Source organism: Procambarus clarkii, chromosome 71 (genome assembly GCF_040958095.1).
Source record: "Procambarus clarkii isolate CNS0578487 chromosome 71, FALCON_Pclarkii_2.0, whole genome shotgun sequence".
NCBI lineage: Eukaryota > Metazoa > Arthropoda > Malacostraca > Decapoda > Cambaridae > Procambarus > Procambarus clarkii.
The window spans coordinates 18,320,942-18,338,270 of NC_091220.1; the positions used below are offsets into that span (position 1 = coordinate 18,320,942).

General features: G+C 37.9%; 1 protein-coding gene across 1 annotated transcript in view; it reads left to right on the forward strand.

Annotated features, from left to right (window-relative positions):
• Positions 1-17,329, forward strand: part of LOC123745627 (ATP-binding cassette sub-family C member 4) — a 97,656-nt gene that overhangs the window by 63,417 nt on the left and 16,910 nt on the right. The window contains 17 exon segments of the mRNA XM_045726363.2: positions 1,606-1,737; positions 1,908-1,998; positions 2,863-3,019; positions 3,271-3,409; positions 4,373-4,483; positions 5,153-5,224; positions 6,761-6,895; positions 7,023-7,197; positions 8,286-8,397; positions 8,643-8,826; positions 9,145-9,328; positions 9,568-9,743; positions 10,092-10,148; positions 12,752-12,954; positions 13,921-14,013; positions 14,015-14,073; positions 15,848-15,994. Of these exon segments, the coding sequence (XP_045582319.2) occupies positions 1,606-1,737; positions 1,908-1,998; positions 2,863-3,019; positions 3,271-3,409; positions 4,373-4,483; positions 5,153-5,224; positions 6,761-6,895; positions 7,023-7,197; positions 8,286-8,397; positions 8,643-8,826; positions 9,145-9,328; positions 9,568-9,743; positions 10,092-10,148; positions 12,752-12,954; positions 13,921-14,013; positions 14,015-14,073; positions 15,848-15,994 (2,227 nt within the window).

Consider the following 17,329-nt stretch of genomic DNA (forward strand, 5'->3'; position numbering starts at 1 on the left):
CTGCGAGTTCCTGTGTGTAAATGGCTGTTGGAGAGAGAGTTGTCTGCATGTGTAGTATGACACGAAGGATAGGTGGATTGTTTCACCTTGGACTACCAAAAGTAATAGTGTGGTGCAACTAGATGGAAAATTAATAAATGCATGCACCCTAGAAAATTTTGTTTTATCCTTGTGCCTTAATTTTCTAAGCAGCATCCATATATTTGCACTCAATTTAGTAATGGTTGTGTGCTTAACATGCATGAAGTGTCAAAAAGCTTATAAAAATCAGATTGAATAAGAACACAAAATTCTAAGATACAGAAATGAAAACACCAAATTAGGAGTCACAATAACGTGGCTAAAGTATGTTGACCAGACCACACACTAGGTGAAGGGACGACGACGACTTGGTCCGTCCTGGACCATTCTCAAGTCGATTGTGTCACCTTCTAGTGTGTGGTCTGGTCAACACCAAATTAGGAATATCAGTTACCCCCATTTTCTCTTTAGAGTTGGGAACATTCACTCTAGAAAATGTGGAAATCACAAGGGAAAAGGAAACAGATTACAAAATTTATTAATCTATTTAATGATACATGCCACACACATTGTGGAGAACCAACACCACATCTCCAGATTTCTACAAATCCCCCATAATAAACATCCCATTGCTACACAAGACTTGGTGCAATACTGCTAAGCTCTCGTATTGTGCTCTACAACCTAGAACATTGATGCTCTCTTCCCAAGTGGTTCGCTAGCTTACCGTGTCTACACTCGTCTTCACCTTTGCATGCTATAGCTATGTAGGCTTGGTACTTTCATTTGATCTTTGTTTTGCATTATCTTCAGCTCCTCCTTGCCTTCATATTCACATTAAATGGATGGATACCATTATCCATTCATGCAATATGACCAAATGATTTAATACTATCAATCATGCAGTCTACCAAATTTTTCATTCCACAATTTTCCATAACCTCCATTTTTTTGTCTCTAGTTATGTACTATATTTCTGTATCTTAACCTTCCCCCCCATCCCCCTTTCTTCCACACACACACATTGCACATGCTTTTTGAATTGTCCATTTCTACTGCTCCAGTTCTTGTTTTCTGCATTCTACACCATGATCTCTCATTTGTATGTGGGAGTAAGTACTACTATGCATCACACTATCATATATGCAGCTAAAGCTGCATCTTCTGAAAATCTTATTTTATCAGGGCTTTGGCCACTTTCCTTCCTTGACTCACTCACAACTTGTCTGAATGAATTCCTCTTGGGCAGTCGTACATCCTAGGTGATGTTTAAACTGATCAATCACTTCTGCCACATCTGCATTTACACATTTTTCATACCCCCACACTTTCCTTCTCCTTTTTCTACCCCATGAATTTGAGAGGATAAAGGTGGGTGTTGTGACTGTGTGGTTTGGTCCAGAGCAATTGGTGACTTGTCGGGTTGGTTACACCTGAGGCTACATAAAGGACACCACTTCCCAACTTTTGTATTTTGTATCTGATTTAAATCATTTCCCACATACTCTAAACACCAAGTTTTGTGTGTGTGTGTGTGTACCAGAGACAAATTTATATATGCTAATAAAATCTTGTATCAATCAGGCATTACGTTTAAGTAAAGCAGCTTTGGGCAAAACTACAGTTGGTCAGATGGTCAACTTGTTGTCAAATGATGTTAACAGATTTGATACCAGCGTCATCTTCATACACTACCTTTGGATAGGTCCCCTACAGGTAAGCGCCATCATGATTACATAAATTATTTGTGAACAGTTGATTAGTGATGCTAAGGCTATATTTTTAGTAAAAGACCATCCAAGTGACATAATTTGCAGAGGAAACATCATTTGTCATTATTTTTTTGCTGCTACAGCTTGTATTTGACCCCCATTTTGTTGTTGCAGACGATGATAGTGTTGGGTATCCTTTGGAAGGAGCTTGGACCATCGTGCTTGGCGGGGATCATGCTCCTCATTCTCTTCGTGCCCCTCCAGAGTAAGCCAAGATTATATATGTAAATGTTAACTAGTTATGTCTTCCTTATCAGCATAATGTGTGTAATGCTGGGCTTGAAAAATATGAAGAATTCTATTAACGGCTAAACCCATACATTAGAGATGTGAAAAGGTGATTACATTCTGGTCCATCTTTTACTGTTGTAATGTCCAAACTGGTAAAAAAGAATGTAGATACTGTAGTGATAAACTGGAAAAGGAAGGGTGGATAATAAAAAAATGGGCATGTTAGTTTTGAGATCTTCAACTGTAACCACAGATGAATTGTGTGCCGTAAATTACCAAACATGATTTTTTCAAGGCAATTTAAACATTTTTTTATATACACTGCTTGTCCACCTGGCAGTTACCTGGTATTGATGGCAAGCATCATAAAATGCATAAAGATTCCAGTATTACTATTAATGTTCAAATTGGCAGATGGATTGATTGTCACCCATAAAAGTATTACTGTGTAAGAAAGCTTTGGTATCACAACCCCCCCCCCCCATAGGTTGTTCTTTCGTTAATCTGGGGATCAGTGAAGGGCAACCAGGTGATCTGTCTTCGCTACCTCATGCATGTCTTTCATTGAATACCTTTCCCATGTTTTCACTAACTTCACTTGTCCCCCTTTTGCAACTTTCATATTTGTTTACTTTCTGCTGTGCCCCTTGTACTTATTAATTACAATGCTCCATCTTTTTAAACAAGCATGTATGATACTTTGTTTTCTAACCTGTGAAGATATTTTGAAATATGTGGAAAGGTATTGCACATGATGCCCCATACTAGATTATCCAGCTTGTAATCCAAAGTTTGTTAATGATGGCGTTCTTAATGTTGTCGATGATAAATGTTGCAGGTTGGATGGGCAAGGTGTTCTCCAAGCTTCGGTTGGCTACTTCACATCGCACAGATGAGCGCGTTCGTATAATGAATGAGGTTATTAATGCCATGAGGGTGATAAAGATGTACACGTGGGAGAAGCCTTTTACAACTATCTTGGAACAAGCAAGGAAGTAAGCAATACTGACTTCAGTTTTCCTGCTTTAATGGACTAATTGAGCAAAATTTATTCTAATGTTGGTATAGTTAACATGACGCTATTTTGTTTCTTAAAGATCTCTCCTGTTGAATATTTAGAGAAAGTATTACTGTACATTAACTAATTTTTGGATTTTGTTTACATTTGTATGGATAATATATTTCCAAAAGGTAATAAAGTATATGTATGAGTTTTAGAATGGGGAAATTAAAGAAAGTTTTTCAGATCTGAAATTGATGTGATCATGAAGACCAACTACTACCGGGCAGTGAACATGTCTCTCTTCTTCACTTCGTCTAAAGTGATTGTGTTTTTGGCTCTCCTCACATATGTCCTGACGGGCAATGTTCTCACAGCAGAGAAGGTAAGAGCCAAATTGTCATAATCTAAATTTACTGCACATTTTTGTTGACCAGACCACACACTAGAAATTGAAGGGACGACAACGTTTCGGTCCGTCCTGGACCATTCTCAAGTCGATTGTGATGGGGAGGTAGGGACAGGCATTAAATAGGCAAGAGAGAGCTGAGGAGGAAAGTCAGGTGTAGGGGATAGTAGTAATGAGAACTGCAGCAGGCCTATTGGCCTATACGAGGCAGCTCCTATTATAACCACCGAAGGAGATAGTAATAGGAAAAAGAAGAGGATAGCAAGGGAGCGTAGGAGAAGACAATGAACAGAAAAAGGGAGAAAAGAGAAAGAAAGGGAAAGAGGAAGAAAGAAGTAAATGGAAGGGGGAAAGCTTATGTTAAGTCACGTTTGTTAGAAAGATTAGAGCATTTGAGTATATAATGTGAAAGGGAAGAGTCCACAGCAACAAAGCCAGGACTCAAGTTCATGTTGGGTACATTGTTAATAAGAGCCGATTCTACAAGACGGCGTCTGTGTAGAGTAGAGGCAGGAAAGATTATTTTTTTACTGCACATTAACTCAACAAAATTGCTCATTAATGTTATGAATTTGATTTATATTAATTTTCCATTATAAGGAGGGCTGGGTACCTTGAATATAAATTATTGTAATTTATAGTAGCTTTACAAAATAAAAATGGTGCTTCTTTAAATAAGAGGAATTCAAATGAGTTATACAAAAATATTTTGAAATGAGGGTTTCAACCCAACCATCAAATGCACACATTAACATTGTACTGTATATTATATTTTGCCCATGTGAGTAATGTTCCATTATTTGTGGTTGGGGAGACGAATGGGAATAGTGAAACATGGCAAATGGTTTGGAGAATGGAAGTTTTTGTCGAGCTGGTAGGGACCCAGTTCCTAATAGTACATTCCGGCAAGGTTCATTGCAAGTTGTTTCTTGGTTGCAGGTATTTGTGACTAGTTCTCTCATCAACAATGTCCGACTTGTGATGACACTCTTCTTTCCCTTTGGAATTGCTATGGGCTCGGAGACTCTGATATCCTGCAGGAGGTTACAGGTAAATGTAATTTTTTTTTTCTATAGATTGCAGTGGATATTTAAATTAAATTTGTTTTTACTTGTATGCATGTATAGTGGTTCTCACTACCCATCCAATTTGGAATGAAGGTCATACCTACCTGAAAAAATCCACAAGGGCCATGACAAGGGTTTGAACCTACGTCCGAGAGGATCCCAGACGCTGCCTTAATTACTTGTTCATTTGATGCATCATGCTATTGTGATTTGTGTGTCATACCTACCTGTTTACCTGTTGTTGTTTCTGGTAATCTATGTTCCTGTAACCCAGTTTATTTTGCATGTGCCTTTGTGCCTTCAGGAAATTTTCATTAAACAAAATGTTTACTAAATACTGTACTGTAAATTAAAATGTTTTATAGGTGCACTTTACACTGCTAAATATTGTAGAACAGTGTATTAAATACTGTGTTGGTATAAAGGTGTTTTCACACGTGATGTTAATTGAGGGAGGAGATTGAAGTTGAAACTTTTCAGTGGCCACTGTAATGAATATTGGTAAGTTTTACAAAACTGAAATAGAAATAGACTATATACTGTATTAGTCACCTTGGGGATTCTGATATTGTATGTACAGTATTAATATTTTAGAATTTATAAATTGCTAGAAATGGCTATATCTAATAAATTCTACTGTTCCACAACCTAGGAGTTCCTTGAGATGGAAGAAAGAGAAGATAAAAGTTGTGTGCAGAAAAGTAATCTCAGACCAAAACAGAAGGTAATGTAAAAATGTTGTTACTTGGGTTATATTGGGCTGAACGAGAGCAATAGAATTGCTTGATTTCAACCCAATATAACCCAGCCTTGTCTATGTACTATGTCATACTAGTGCAGATGAAATTTAAAGCAAGATGGCAGAGTTACAAAAATGTACATTTAAAGAAATGACAATAGCACAAGGCTAACAAATGTGATATGGATCGTGAGCTTCCCAAGTGGGTTCCAGATGATGGGAATGAGGGAAGGGCCATAAGGAAAAAGTTGTTGTTAATTACCATATATTTTTGAGGAAATATTAGATCTACACAACTACAAAAATAGGAATGGCAACAGTAGAGAACTAGACTATAGTGGTAGTGGTCATAAATATATAAAAATAAAATAAAATAAAATGGTTATTCAGGTAAGGTACATACATACATACAAGAGATTTTACATAAATTGCTCGATTTATAGATGGAGCTAGTACATAAAAGGCCTAAAGCCACTATTACACAAAGCGTAATAGTGGCTTTAGCCTCTGCAAATGCAAAAAGGCCCAAGGGAAGACTACACTAAAAGCTGTAAACATTGTGTGTTGTGGATAAGGTGACAACTGTACAAAAGGAATTTAGAGCCAAGCTTTTAATATTTTGAGCTTCTTATCAGATATGTTGGTTTAAAAAGGTCCCCCATGGTGGGAAAGAAATGTGAAGAGGAAAGCTTGTACACACAGCAAACCAACACTTCTTGAAGCAACACGGTCACTGAACCAACAATGAGAAGACCCACTATCAATGCTGGATCTATTTTTCACTTAAAAAAAATAGTGGATGCAGAAAAATTAGAATGAGGTACCACAGGGAGCCAGCGGCCACTGTGTTAGGATTTGAATATACATTTTTGAGCTGGAGGGGGCCAGACCAAGGAACAGGTGAAGAAAGGGCGAGTAAAAGTGTCAAGACTACCTACAGGAAGACCCACGGGAGAACAATCTGGATGGGAATATTTCAAATGACAGCATCTTTAAATTGAAAGAAAATAAGATAAAAGGATACTGATGTAAGTTGGGAATGCCAACTAGTCAAATTTGTGCTCTGGTTTGTTGCATGGTCAGTAGTTGGAATGTACAGTAGTAGACATGGCAGCCACCTCCATTCATAACTTGGAGCATGACACACAACTTGTCGTGAAATTTAAAAATTCACTAGGCACAAACGTGCCAAATTGTGCAACTGTAGAACCAAAAGGTAACTGTACAACTGATGTGCAAACCTTCTCGTCAGTACAGTATTTGCTCGAGGTACAGTTTTGTGTGGATGAAGACTTTGCTCGATGAAGGTATTTACGTGTTCTCGGTGTAAAGGCATAGAATTTAGATCGCACTAGCTCTTGTAAGACTAGTAGTTTAGCAAGATGGCAAGGCAAAGTCAATACATTTATAACTTTGAATTTTAAATAACTTAAATTTTTGTGCTTTACCATAATTAATAATTTATGCTGTATTATGCATTATAAACTTTAACACAATTTTATTTATTTTATTTCATGACAGGATTGTGGATTAACGGTGACAAGTTTGAAAGCCAAATGGAGTGAAGCAACAGAAGAGGATACCTTGAGTAATGTGTCGTGTTCGGTCAAATCTGGGGAGCTGCTTGCTATCATTGGACCAGTTGGAGCTGGAAAGGTGACTCGTCTGCACAACATTTAGAATACTCTTCCAAGTTGTAGGAAAAATTTAATAAAAGTTTGCATGATGCGCACATGCTGGAGTACATTGGCTGCTATATGCTTATACATGTCTTTATTTTCAGGGATCACTTCTTCAAGCAATTCTTGGAGAGTTGCCTATTAAAGCTGGGTCAATTTCCATCCGAGGAAGAGTGGCATATGCATCTCAAGAGCCGTGGGTGTTTTCGGGAACTGTGCGGCAAAATATTCTATTTGGCCAACCATATGATGTAAAAAGATACAATGAAGTAATTAAAGGTTAGTCTTGGCAGACTAAATTGCTTTAAGAACTCGTAAATAAGAATTTATTGCTAATATGAAATGTCTACCTGTGCAGCAGTCGCCTATTGGGTGTACTCTGGAGCGGCCATGGTGGGGGATAGAAAGCTGGTAGCTTCTTTTAGGTGATCTTTCACATACACTTTCTCACTCTTTACTTAGTGTTATTGTGGTGGGCTTCATACTATGCCTAGTCAGACGTATGTATTTTGATGCAGCCATCTTTAAATTCCCAGTGAGGTAGATCTGGGCAAGGGGTACAGAGGGGTGGGTGGGAAAGGAGAGGGGGCTGGCTTTTGTGTGTGTGGGGGGCGCCGGGGGAAGGGTTGTTGGAGGGTGGGTGGAGGAGGAAGGGAATTGGGAGAAAGTGCCAAGCCATTATGACTATATAGTACTTGGAAGAGTTGGATAAGGATTCGAGATGGGACAGATGGGGAGGAAGGGGGTGGAAGAGAAAAAGTGTTCAACCACTTTGACGGAATTGAACGCCAACCTGCATGAAGTGAGAACATCCCTCTTACCATCCAGCCCAAGTGGTTGGGCAGGGGAAGAAGGTATTTTAGATATAAATGAATACACCCATTCTCCTTCATTGTAACTCATGACTGCTTGTCTATCATCCAGTTTTCCTTATTTTTCCTAATTGAATCTGTGCATCATTCGTCTTTTGCTCAGCCTCCAATATACTTTGATGTAGCTAATTTTTATTCCTTCCCCCATTCCCACCTCTCCAATCCTCTTGCCTCACATTCTTTGTCCTCTTCGCCTACACAATTTTGCTTGTCTGGATTCCATATTTTATTAGTCTAGCAGTCTACGTTTTTTCCCCAGCTTCTGTTTTTGGCGCTGTTTATTTCCATTATTCCTCTTTCAACCAAGGTATCAGTGACCATATGTGATTGTTGAAGCTCATGCTTAAGTAGCTGGAATATTCGGAAAGGGAGATTGTGTTTAGGAAAATATGCCTAGATAGGAGTTTTCCCATTATAATGCTGTATCTTGGACACTAGATATAACACGAGTAAGCAAAGGTCTAAATTAAGTTTAAATTTGTTATATAATTGCAGTATGTGCATTAGAAGAGGACCTGGAACTGTTGCCTCATGGAGACATGACAGTAGTGGGGGAACGAGGAGCGTCTCTAAGTGGTGGGCAGAAAGCAAGGGTCAATCTCGCAAGGTGCGTCTCAAAATCGTCTCGATAATAAAAAAATTTTTAAGGGAATTAATTTATTTTTCCTGACCCATATCTTGGTTATTTGGCATTTAAAAATTATTAGTGACCGTCGACAATAATGAGGAAATGTTTGCTCGGGAGACCTGTCTCTCATGCAATAAGCCGAGAAACTAAATTGTCTGTGTGGCTACTGATTGTTATGCTTGAGGAGCTTATTTTTCCCATACTTGTTGTATCCTTACCTACAGGGCTGTTTATTATGATGCAGACATATACCTCCTGGATGACCCACTCAGTGCAGTGGACTCCCATGTTGGCCGCCACTTGTTTGACAAGTGTATCATGATGCACCTGAAGCACAAGGCCCGAGTGCTTGTGACGCATCAGTTGCAGTACCTCCAGCCAGCTTCACAGATTCTTGTTTTAAGAGGGGTAAGCCAACTAATTTGGTCAGCATTTGCACTCTGAACTGCAACAATTAGTTGTCTTTTATCTGCAAGAAAACATTGTCCTATAATTTTGAATTTGTATGACCAATTGTTTCTGGAATTACTGTAAGTACTGTACTGTATATTTACAGTTGATAAAGCCCATGTAGGTGGAGGAACAAGTGTAATAATGTTTATGATAATATTTAACCGTGAAAAGCATGCTACTAGATTGAAAACAGTAAAGACTGATGTGTGCATATATCTGTGCATCTACAGTACACTATTTACACAAGATTTCAACAAATGGTATCATTCCTAGGGTTGCACAGAAGCCATTGGAGGCTATCACCAGCTGCTCAATAGTGGCATAGACTTTGCCTCGCTATTGTCCGAAAGTCGAGAGGATGAGAGAACTGTAACACCATCACGAGAATCCAGCATAAGATGTTCAAAGAAAAATGGGGTCATCACAAATGGAGGTCTCGTTCAGGATGCAGATAAAAGTAAGTTATTTATTTTCGTTCGGGATGGAGATAAGTTATTTTCTCCATTAGGGTTTTAGTTTAGACTAAATTAAAAATGACCGACATGTATAGTAATTACAGGTACCAACTGATATTGTTAATAGGCATTTTCATAGGTTTTCTGCACAATAAGGAATTTAATTTTTTCTTATAAATTATTGTTAATTATTTATTGAAGGTGGCATTTAAAAAAAAATAAAAAATTTAAATTGTTCCAGTTGGGTCACCAATGTCATTGCAACAGAAGCGACGTCTTGATTCGGAGTCTAGTGTGACATCTTTCCATGATCATGTTGAAGTCGAGAATATCCTGACAATCTCTGGGGCAAATATTGCTGGATCATCTGTCTCTGTGAGTGACACTGGCCTGGCTATGTCTCATAATGCTAAAAAGGTGAGATTCTAATGAGGGATAGTATAATTAAAAATCATTATTTCTAAATTTTCAACCTTCATCGGGTGGAGAGGCACTAGACTAGTCATATTTATAGTGGAAGGTCATCAATATTGCAAAATTGCTCTTGCCCATCCATTATTATAAATATATAATGATTAAATAAATATAAATAGTGTGCATGATAAATTGTATTATGCACACTACACAACTTTACCTCTAAAATCCAGAGCTGTATTTTACCAAGGGATTGGGTCTCAATGATCTGAATTGCATGAAAATATATAATTTATTTATATGAAGTGGACTGTACTGAAGAGTTTCAACATGTAAATCATGCTTTCCTAGCATCACCGGAGTGAGAAGAGACTGAACAACACTGAAGCGGAGAAATCCCAACCACTGGTTCATTACCTGTTTATTTTTATGCTTATTTTAATGTGATGGTTTAGTTTTGTTTGCTTATTTTTTTGTTTCACTGTACTATACAGTACTCTACCTGAAATGCTTTATATATAATATTTAGAAAGCCATTTTTTGTGGGGATTGACAGATGTTAGTAAGTTGGATATATTTGTGGGTACTTGGCCCAGTACAGTGTAATCTCAAATATCAAAAATATCTGATTATGGACCACCTCTGAATTTCACAAATTGGCTATTTTTAAATAATTTTGCTTTGGGTTGTCAGAGATGAAAATTATAACGTGCAGATTGTGCATATTTATCACAATAAAGTAATATGTACATAAAATTTTGTAGTGAAAATTTATATATATTTTTGTAGGTTTATTGTAGAAGACTACACTCATCAGAGTAAAATGTCTGGTCTATATGTTGTTCGAGTCACTAAGCATTTTTCTCTGGCTGAGAGTGCTATTAACAACTCCTCAAATTGCCTCCTTGCTCTCAAATCATCACTTCGCAGTATTAAAATTTTTGTCCATTGAAATGCAGTAAAAAAGTTCTTATCTGGTGTAGCTAAACTGCTTCTGCCAGCACAAGTCTCTTTTTCACAAAACTAAAATTTGAGAAGTTAGTTACTTCTATACTGTATACAATGAAAACTGTCATTTCCTTTTAACGAGATTGACTGCACTAGCACAGTAAACTGCACAGGACCAGTACAGGTTCACACAGTGACACCACTACACTGGCTTCACAAGTCACATTCTAACAAGTTTTTAATATTTTTTTTTAATTTTTGCCAAATTTTTCTGCTGACAAAATTCCTGTAGATTTGTATGGTTTTCGTTACTGTGTACAGAGTTGTGGATTTTTTAGGTTACACTGTATAAAGTTATTCATTGTTTGGCATAAATGTATTGATTACTTTTCTAGTTTTTCAGTGTTTTTATTCAGTTTATTTCTACACTATTTGCATTTCACTATATTACTGCTAATTTTTGTCATGGCATATCATCCTCCGTTGTGTTTGCAAGCATTTTCTAGTTGACTAAGTATTTATATATATATAAATATCCCATATATATATATATATATAATAAAGAATAAAGGAAACTGCAGAATGTCTATTGCCTATTACTAGGCCGAACATGTTTATACTGTACCGAGAAAGTCATGTCCGACAATCTTAATAGTTAAGACACTCGCAAAGATGTGGCAGGAAAAGGAAAGGTGGGTCGACTGTGTGTTCCTTTAAGGTCAACAAGCATAGTCAACTATGACACAAAGGATCGGTCAGAGATGTCAGGCTGGAGGGATGTATCAGGTGGGGTCCCTCAATGTTCAGTCATGTGTTCTAACCTGAGGAAATGTGTCCAGAATTGTCAATGTTTGCAGACAATGCAAAGCTAATTAGGAAAGGGTTAATAATGGACTGTAGTATTGCAGCACGATCTTGACGAACACCCCAAGTTGACAGACCAATAGCTGTAGAGTTGCCCAATAAGTGGGTAATAAAGATGAGTAGAGGCAATTATCAGAAGAAAGCCATTACTGGAATTAGGAAGAGGGAAAAAAGACTTGGTGCTTGACTGTTTACTTATAGGCCAGAAGTGAATATAAACAGTACACGACACACACAATTTAGTGTGTGTGTGGTGTGTGTGTGGGGGGGGTGCTAGTAGTGGTTGGTGCGGTTTATTACATTTACGCAAAAGTTTGCATTGTGGGATTGGTGCCCGTTTTCTTGTCCAGCATTACATAAATTAACTCTATGCTTACAAACAGAAATATTTATAAGGTTTGTAACTTAATCTTTAGCAAAATCTTCAGAAATAAAAGTACAGTACTTTATTTGATCATAGGCACAAAATTAATCTGATAGCATGTCTCACAAGAGTTCTTGTAAAATGTTAAATTTTTAAAGTAACAATGTGTTCAGAGCTGTTGATTGTAAGAGTGTAATACGTCACGATGTATGGGTAGAATGTCTTTTTATCTAAATGTTCGTAAAGGAATGGTCTAAACTGTAGTACAAAGAGAAAGTGGACAATTAGTGTTGTGTGAAGAGCATCGTCTTGCCATTAATAATAGTTAATGAAATGTAAATGAATACCCATTAACTCGTCAGAATGCTAAAGTACTAGTTTATATAATGTTTGCACATACCATTCGATTCTCTACCGCATTTAAGCTATTTACAACTGAATTTAGGAGAAAATGCTATAGCACATCTCTTCTGCAGTTTCCTTTGTTTTCCCCTAGACTTCCTGTAGCCTCAGTACCGTACTAGTCTTTGTCTGGTGTAAGTTACAATTTTTTATTTTGACCACAAAAGCTTCACCACAGCTCGTAATAGATGCATATCATTTATAGCATAATGTATAATAAACATCTTTGTTCTACAGTAATTTTGGCATTGTGTTTTATCTATCTAAAGTTAGAGTACATGTAATCAATTTAAGCAATTATTTTAGAATTACCAAGATTGGTTAAGAAGCATTTTGTAAAAGATTGTTATATAAATTGATCTATTTGATTTTAAAATGTATTCCTTGTTGCATCTGTCAGTATTTAAGCTTCAATAAAATTCTACTTCTCCAGCTGAACGACACCGATGATGGTGAAAAAGATGAACCAGAACAAGTGACAAACGCAGAATCGAGGTCACAAGGTTCCGTTAAGGGTGCTATTTACCTTGACTATTTTCTTGCTGGTGGTGGCTGGATTCTATTGATTATTCTCTCCATCTCCAATGTCCTAACCCAAGTGCTCTTTTCCGGAACCGATTATTGGTTGTCATACTGGTAAGTTCGTCGTAATTATTGCTTATCGTATGGGGCGAGTTTGTTCATTTAATAATTATAATGATGGCTCATGTTGTGAGCACAGTATTTATATTCCAAATTAAGTTATGCCTGTACCATGATGTTGCAACATCTTTAATAAATAAAAGCTTTTGGGTGCAACAAGACAAGATAGAAATGCAATATGACCATAGCTCTAATCAATGGACTAATACAGTACTTGATTTACCCGAGGCTACTAATCCTAGTGGACTTGACTAGGACAGGAAGCCAGTGGCTTGTCGAAGGTCCCATCCCCCACTTTTGTCTTTATCTTTTCTAGGTATATTATGAACCTTGACACAGTTTTGACAGTTATGGCTTCGGCGGGTAGGTGGTTCTATGGGTTAATAACCCTGTGAATGAAAAAGCATCTCCTGTTCTCAGACCTACATTGACTTTGTCCTTTCTGAATAATGGGTGGCAACCTGAGAAATAGAATTCCCCTTGTATTATGTCCTCTCTACTCCATGTTTCACTGATGCTGGTGATGTCGAGATTTTCAGCCTCGGCATATGCACAAGATTAAAGTCGATTTACTAGGCTTCTGGCATTTGTATAGAAAAAATTTAAACTGACATTATTCCTGGTTAGCTGAAAGATTGCTCCTGTATTTGGCACATTACTATTCTGTACATTTCCGCTTTTGTTCTAGACCCGTTTGTCATCCGAGATATACATTATAGATTTAGGATTTGACTTGGTAATGGTTTTAATTTCTCCCCTCCCCCCATCCCACACTCCTGACTGCAATTTGGATAACCAGTCCTCTCTTGATCCTTAGCTGTGCATTTTTTTGTATCGTTCTGTGTCACTACTTCAGTTCACTTATACATTAAGATACGTATAATAATAATAAGATAAGAATTGTTTATTGTAAGAATACTGTAATTGCAATAAACCTTGAAATTCTATTCACTTATTCAGGGCAAATGGTGAACAACTTCGTGCTCGTCTTGAACCTGATTTAAACGCCTCGGTGATTGTGAACGTATTTGGAAATGACACAAGCTTCTCAGTACAGTGACCCTGTACCAGACGGTTATTTGGATACAGCTACAAATGTTTATGTATATACCGGTAAGGAATTCCAAAGTTTAGTTATATTAAGGTTTGTTAAGGCTGCACAGTTTAAATGGTTGCCTTTCCCTATCATGTATTCTCAGTAGGGAGAGATACCTTGTGTAATACAGAATTAAAGCATATTTCCATGCAGTATGTTGAGTGTGTCATCATAGTGATTCAAGCTTATGCACTTGTGTATAATCAAAGAACTGAAGTTCTTATTGATACTGGGTTGTTTCCTGGGAACCATTTGTAGTACTTTTAGTATGAAAAAAATATGCTGCAGTTAAATCTGAAACTCTTGCATTTCACCCAAGTTTATCATGTACGTGATCAGTAACACTTTGTATTGGGCATTGTTATTGGTTATTACATCTATCCTTGCCAACATCCAATCCACCCTTCTTCCCACACTCCACATCAAATCTACCCACCTGCCCCCAATTTAGGTCTGCTGCCGTGTCATTTTTAGTTATGGTACATAACCCTTTTGTGATAGGTTCTACACCGCAAGATGCAATAACACTTTAAACGGCAAAATGCATCTGCATTCCCATGGTTGATCACCGTGATCTCTCTACACATGAGAATAACCTCAAGGTAATGTATCTCCCTCCTTCCCCTTAAACTTGAACCATGTTGGACACCACCTCGCTCCTCATGCCCAGCATTGTAGTAATGGAAAGTACAAGAGTAATGAAGACAAATGTGGATGGAATAACAAATAATTTGGGAACTCCAGAAGTCGGTACATGATGTGCAGCTGTGCATAATAGGAATAACAGGAATTAAACTTGAAGGTGTCATTAGGGATGCAGTTGTGGGTTACAAAGTGATCAGGAAAGAGAAAACAAATTGGAGGGGAATAAATACTGATATTGAAAATGCATTGGAGATTTGAGGAAATGTGTGGCAGAGGACTAAAGATAGGAATGATAACAATAGAGGACAATAGTCATAATCACTCCCACAGCTAACAGAAGACGACCCAGTGAAGAGTTGATGAGAACAATGGCAGTAACGGTAGTCTGAGGGTCAGAGGGCAGAAATAGGATTGATGCAATGCACAGTACCCACCAATGCTAACCATTCACACCACCCTAACTGTTCATTCCAAATGTCTTCTCACACACACACACACACACACACACATAGTACTGTAGTATCCTTTTTGGTATCATTAGCGAGTTTCCTTAGTCTTCATAGAACAGCTCTTATCTTTTGGCATCATTCAGTACCAAATCTTTCACTTTATAATTTTTATTTATATTTTGTAGTTAAGGTGAGGATTTATGAAGCACAATGAATAATTCAGACTGTTTATGCTACAAAAGGCTGAGAAGGGGGGGTGGGAGGTGAGGACGTGGTGCATGTGAAAAATGTATAAGGTATGACTGAACAGGACTGAATTGAAGCCCCAATTTAGGAAGAAATGAATGAAGACCCTGGCTTGTGACAGCTGGTGTGGCATACCATAGGAATTGAGACCTAATCTGGGAAGGTTCAAAGATGGTTGTGGATACTTGACTACATACTGTGGAGTAGTGAAATCTTCCTGCAACAGTACACTTTTGAAGCACATTGTATAATTGATTCAGAATGTTGTAGTAATGTGAATGGCTAACTGTCTTGGAACATTTTTCTTTTTCATACAAAATGTATAATATAACTTGTCTTGTATAGTGCCTTAATTTCCTGGTCTATAAAAGGGGGAACTAGCTTATATTTCTCTGAAAACGAATACCTATACAATTAAAACTGTGATATTGAGGCATACTTTTTCTTGCAGGTTTGACTGTTGGCCTGTTTTTGCTGTCATTGGGTCGAACAATACTCTTCTTCGTCATGTGCATGACTTCATCCAGAACACTACACAACCGCATGTTCGAGTCTATTATTCGTGTTCCCATCAAGTTTTTTGACACGCATCCGATTGGTATGTAGCCAGCACTTTGCATTTTACTGTATTGTACTATATTTTCCTTTCCTTTATTATGCACCCCATACCCATCTCGTGGGCAGTGTACTATACTTGATAAAAATTGCATTGTTGTAATTCTTGCATTATTTATTTTGTATCTGAACTTAAATGGGGGAATTGGGAGGAGGGGAGGAGGAAAGGGCTAGATAGGAGAGAGTGGGGGAGGGATAGATGAGAGTGGGGGAGGGATCAGCAGCAGCAGCTTAATGGTACAAAAAGATACTATCTTTCCTCTCCCTTTCCGTAGTAGGTGACCAATAACCATTGTGTTCTCGTTTTTTTTTTATCACTTCCTGTTTTCCTTTTGTCGTGCAGATTACTGTTCTTGTTCACTCGTTATTCAATTATTAAATTTTTGGTACATTATTTGCATGTGGTTAAAAGCTAATCATGATTAGACTGGTCTTTATGCGCAACCCGTCAGTTTCCCGACCGTCCAAGTGGTTGGGCACCATTCCCTCTCCCTGTCCCATTCCTAATCCGTATCCTGACCCCCCCCCCTTCCCAGTTCTATATACCTGTAGTCGTAATGGCTTGGCACTTTCTCCTGATAATTCCCTCCCTCCCTCCCTTACCAGGTCATTTTATTTTGTCTTGGGATTTTCATTCTTGTAACCCCCCCCCCCCCCCCCACTCACATCTCTGTAACATGCAGTGTATTGGTGAGCACATCATGGTATAAAAGTTTCCATAGCAACACTGATGTGGCAGCCAGGCATCGATTTGGTATGATAGTCTTGTCAGGAGGCTAGGAGAGTTTTCCCCACTATATTTGTTATATACCCTTGTCACAAATGGGAAGGATATAAAGTTTTGTGATCCACCAATCTAAGGACAAGACTGTAATTGTCCTTGCTGGCCAGATTCATCAGTGTTTAACCTGGCTGACTGAAAGATGCATCCCCCTCCCTCTCCACCCAAAGTTGCTACACCACATTACTCTCCCATCACACTAACGTGATGCATCAAATGAACAAATCCACAAGGGCCGTGACGAGGATTCGATACTCCCGGACGCAGGTTCGATTCCTCGTCACTGCCCTTGTAGATTTGTTCTTGCTCTCCCATGTTTTGAACTTCTTGAATTTAGTGTTCACATAAAATGTTTTAAGTAAAGATGCATTGCCTTCTGTTTTTTCCAATAAATTTATAGATATGTAGTACCAGTATAGGTGAGCTGTATTGACTAAACTTGTAATGGGTCTCTGGCATTTTAAATGTGCAAGTTCAACAGCATGACTGTACTATTGAATTATATAGTTTTAAGATAAGCTGCATTATTAAGAACCA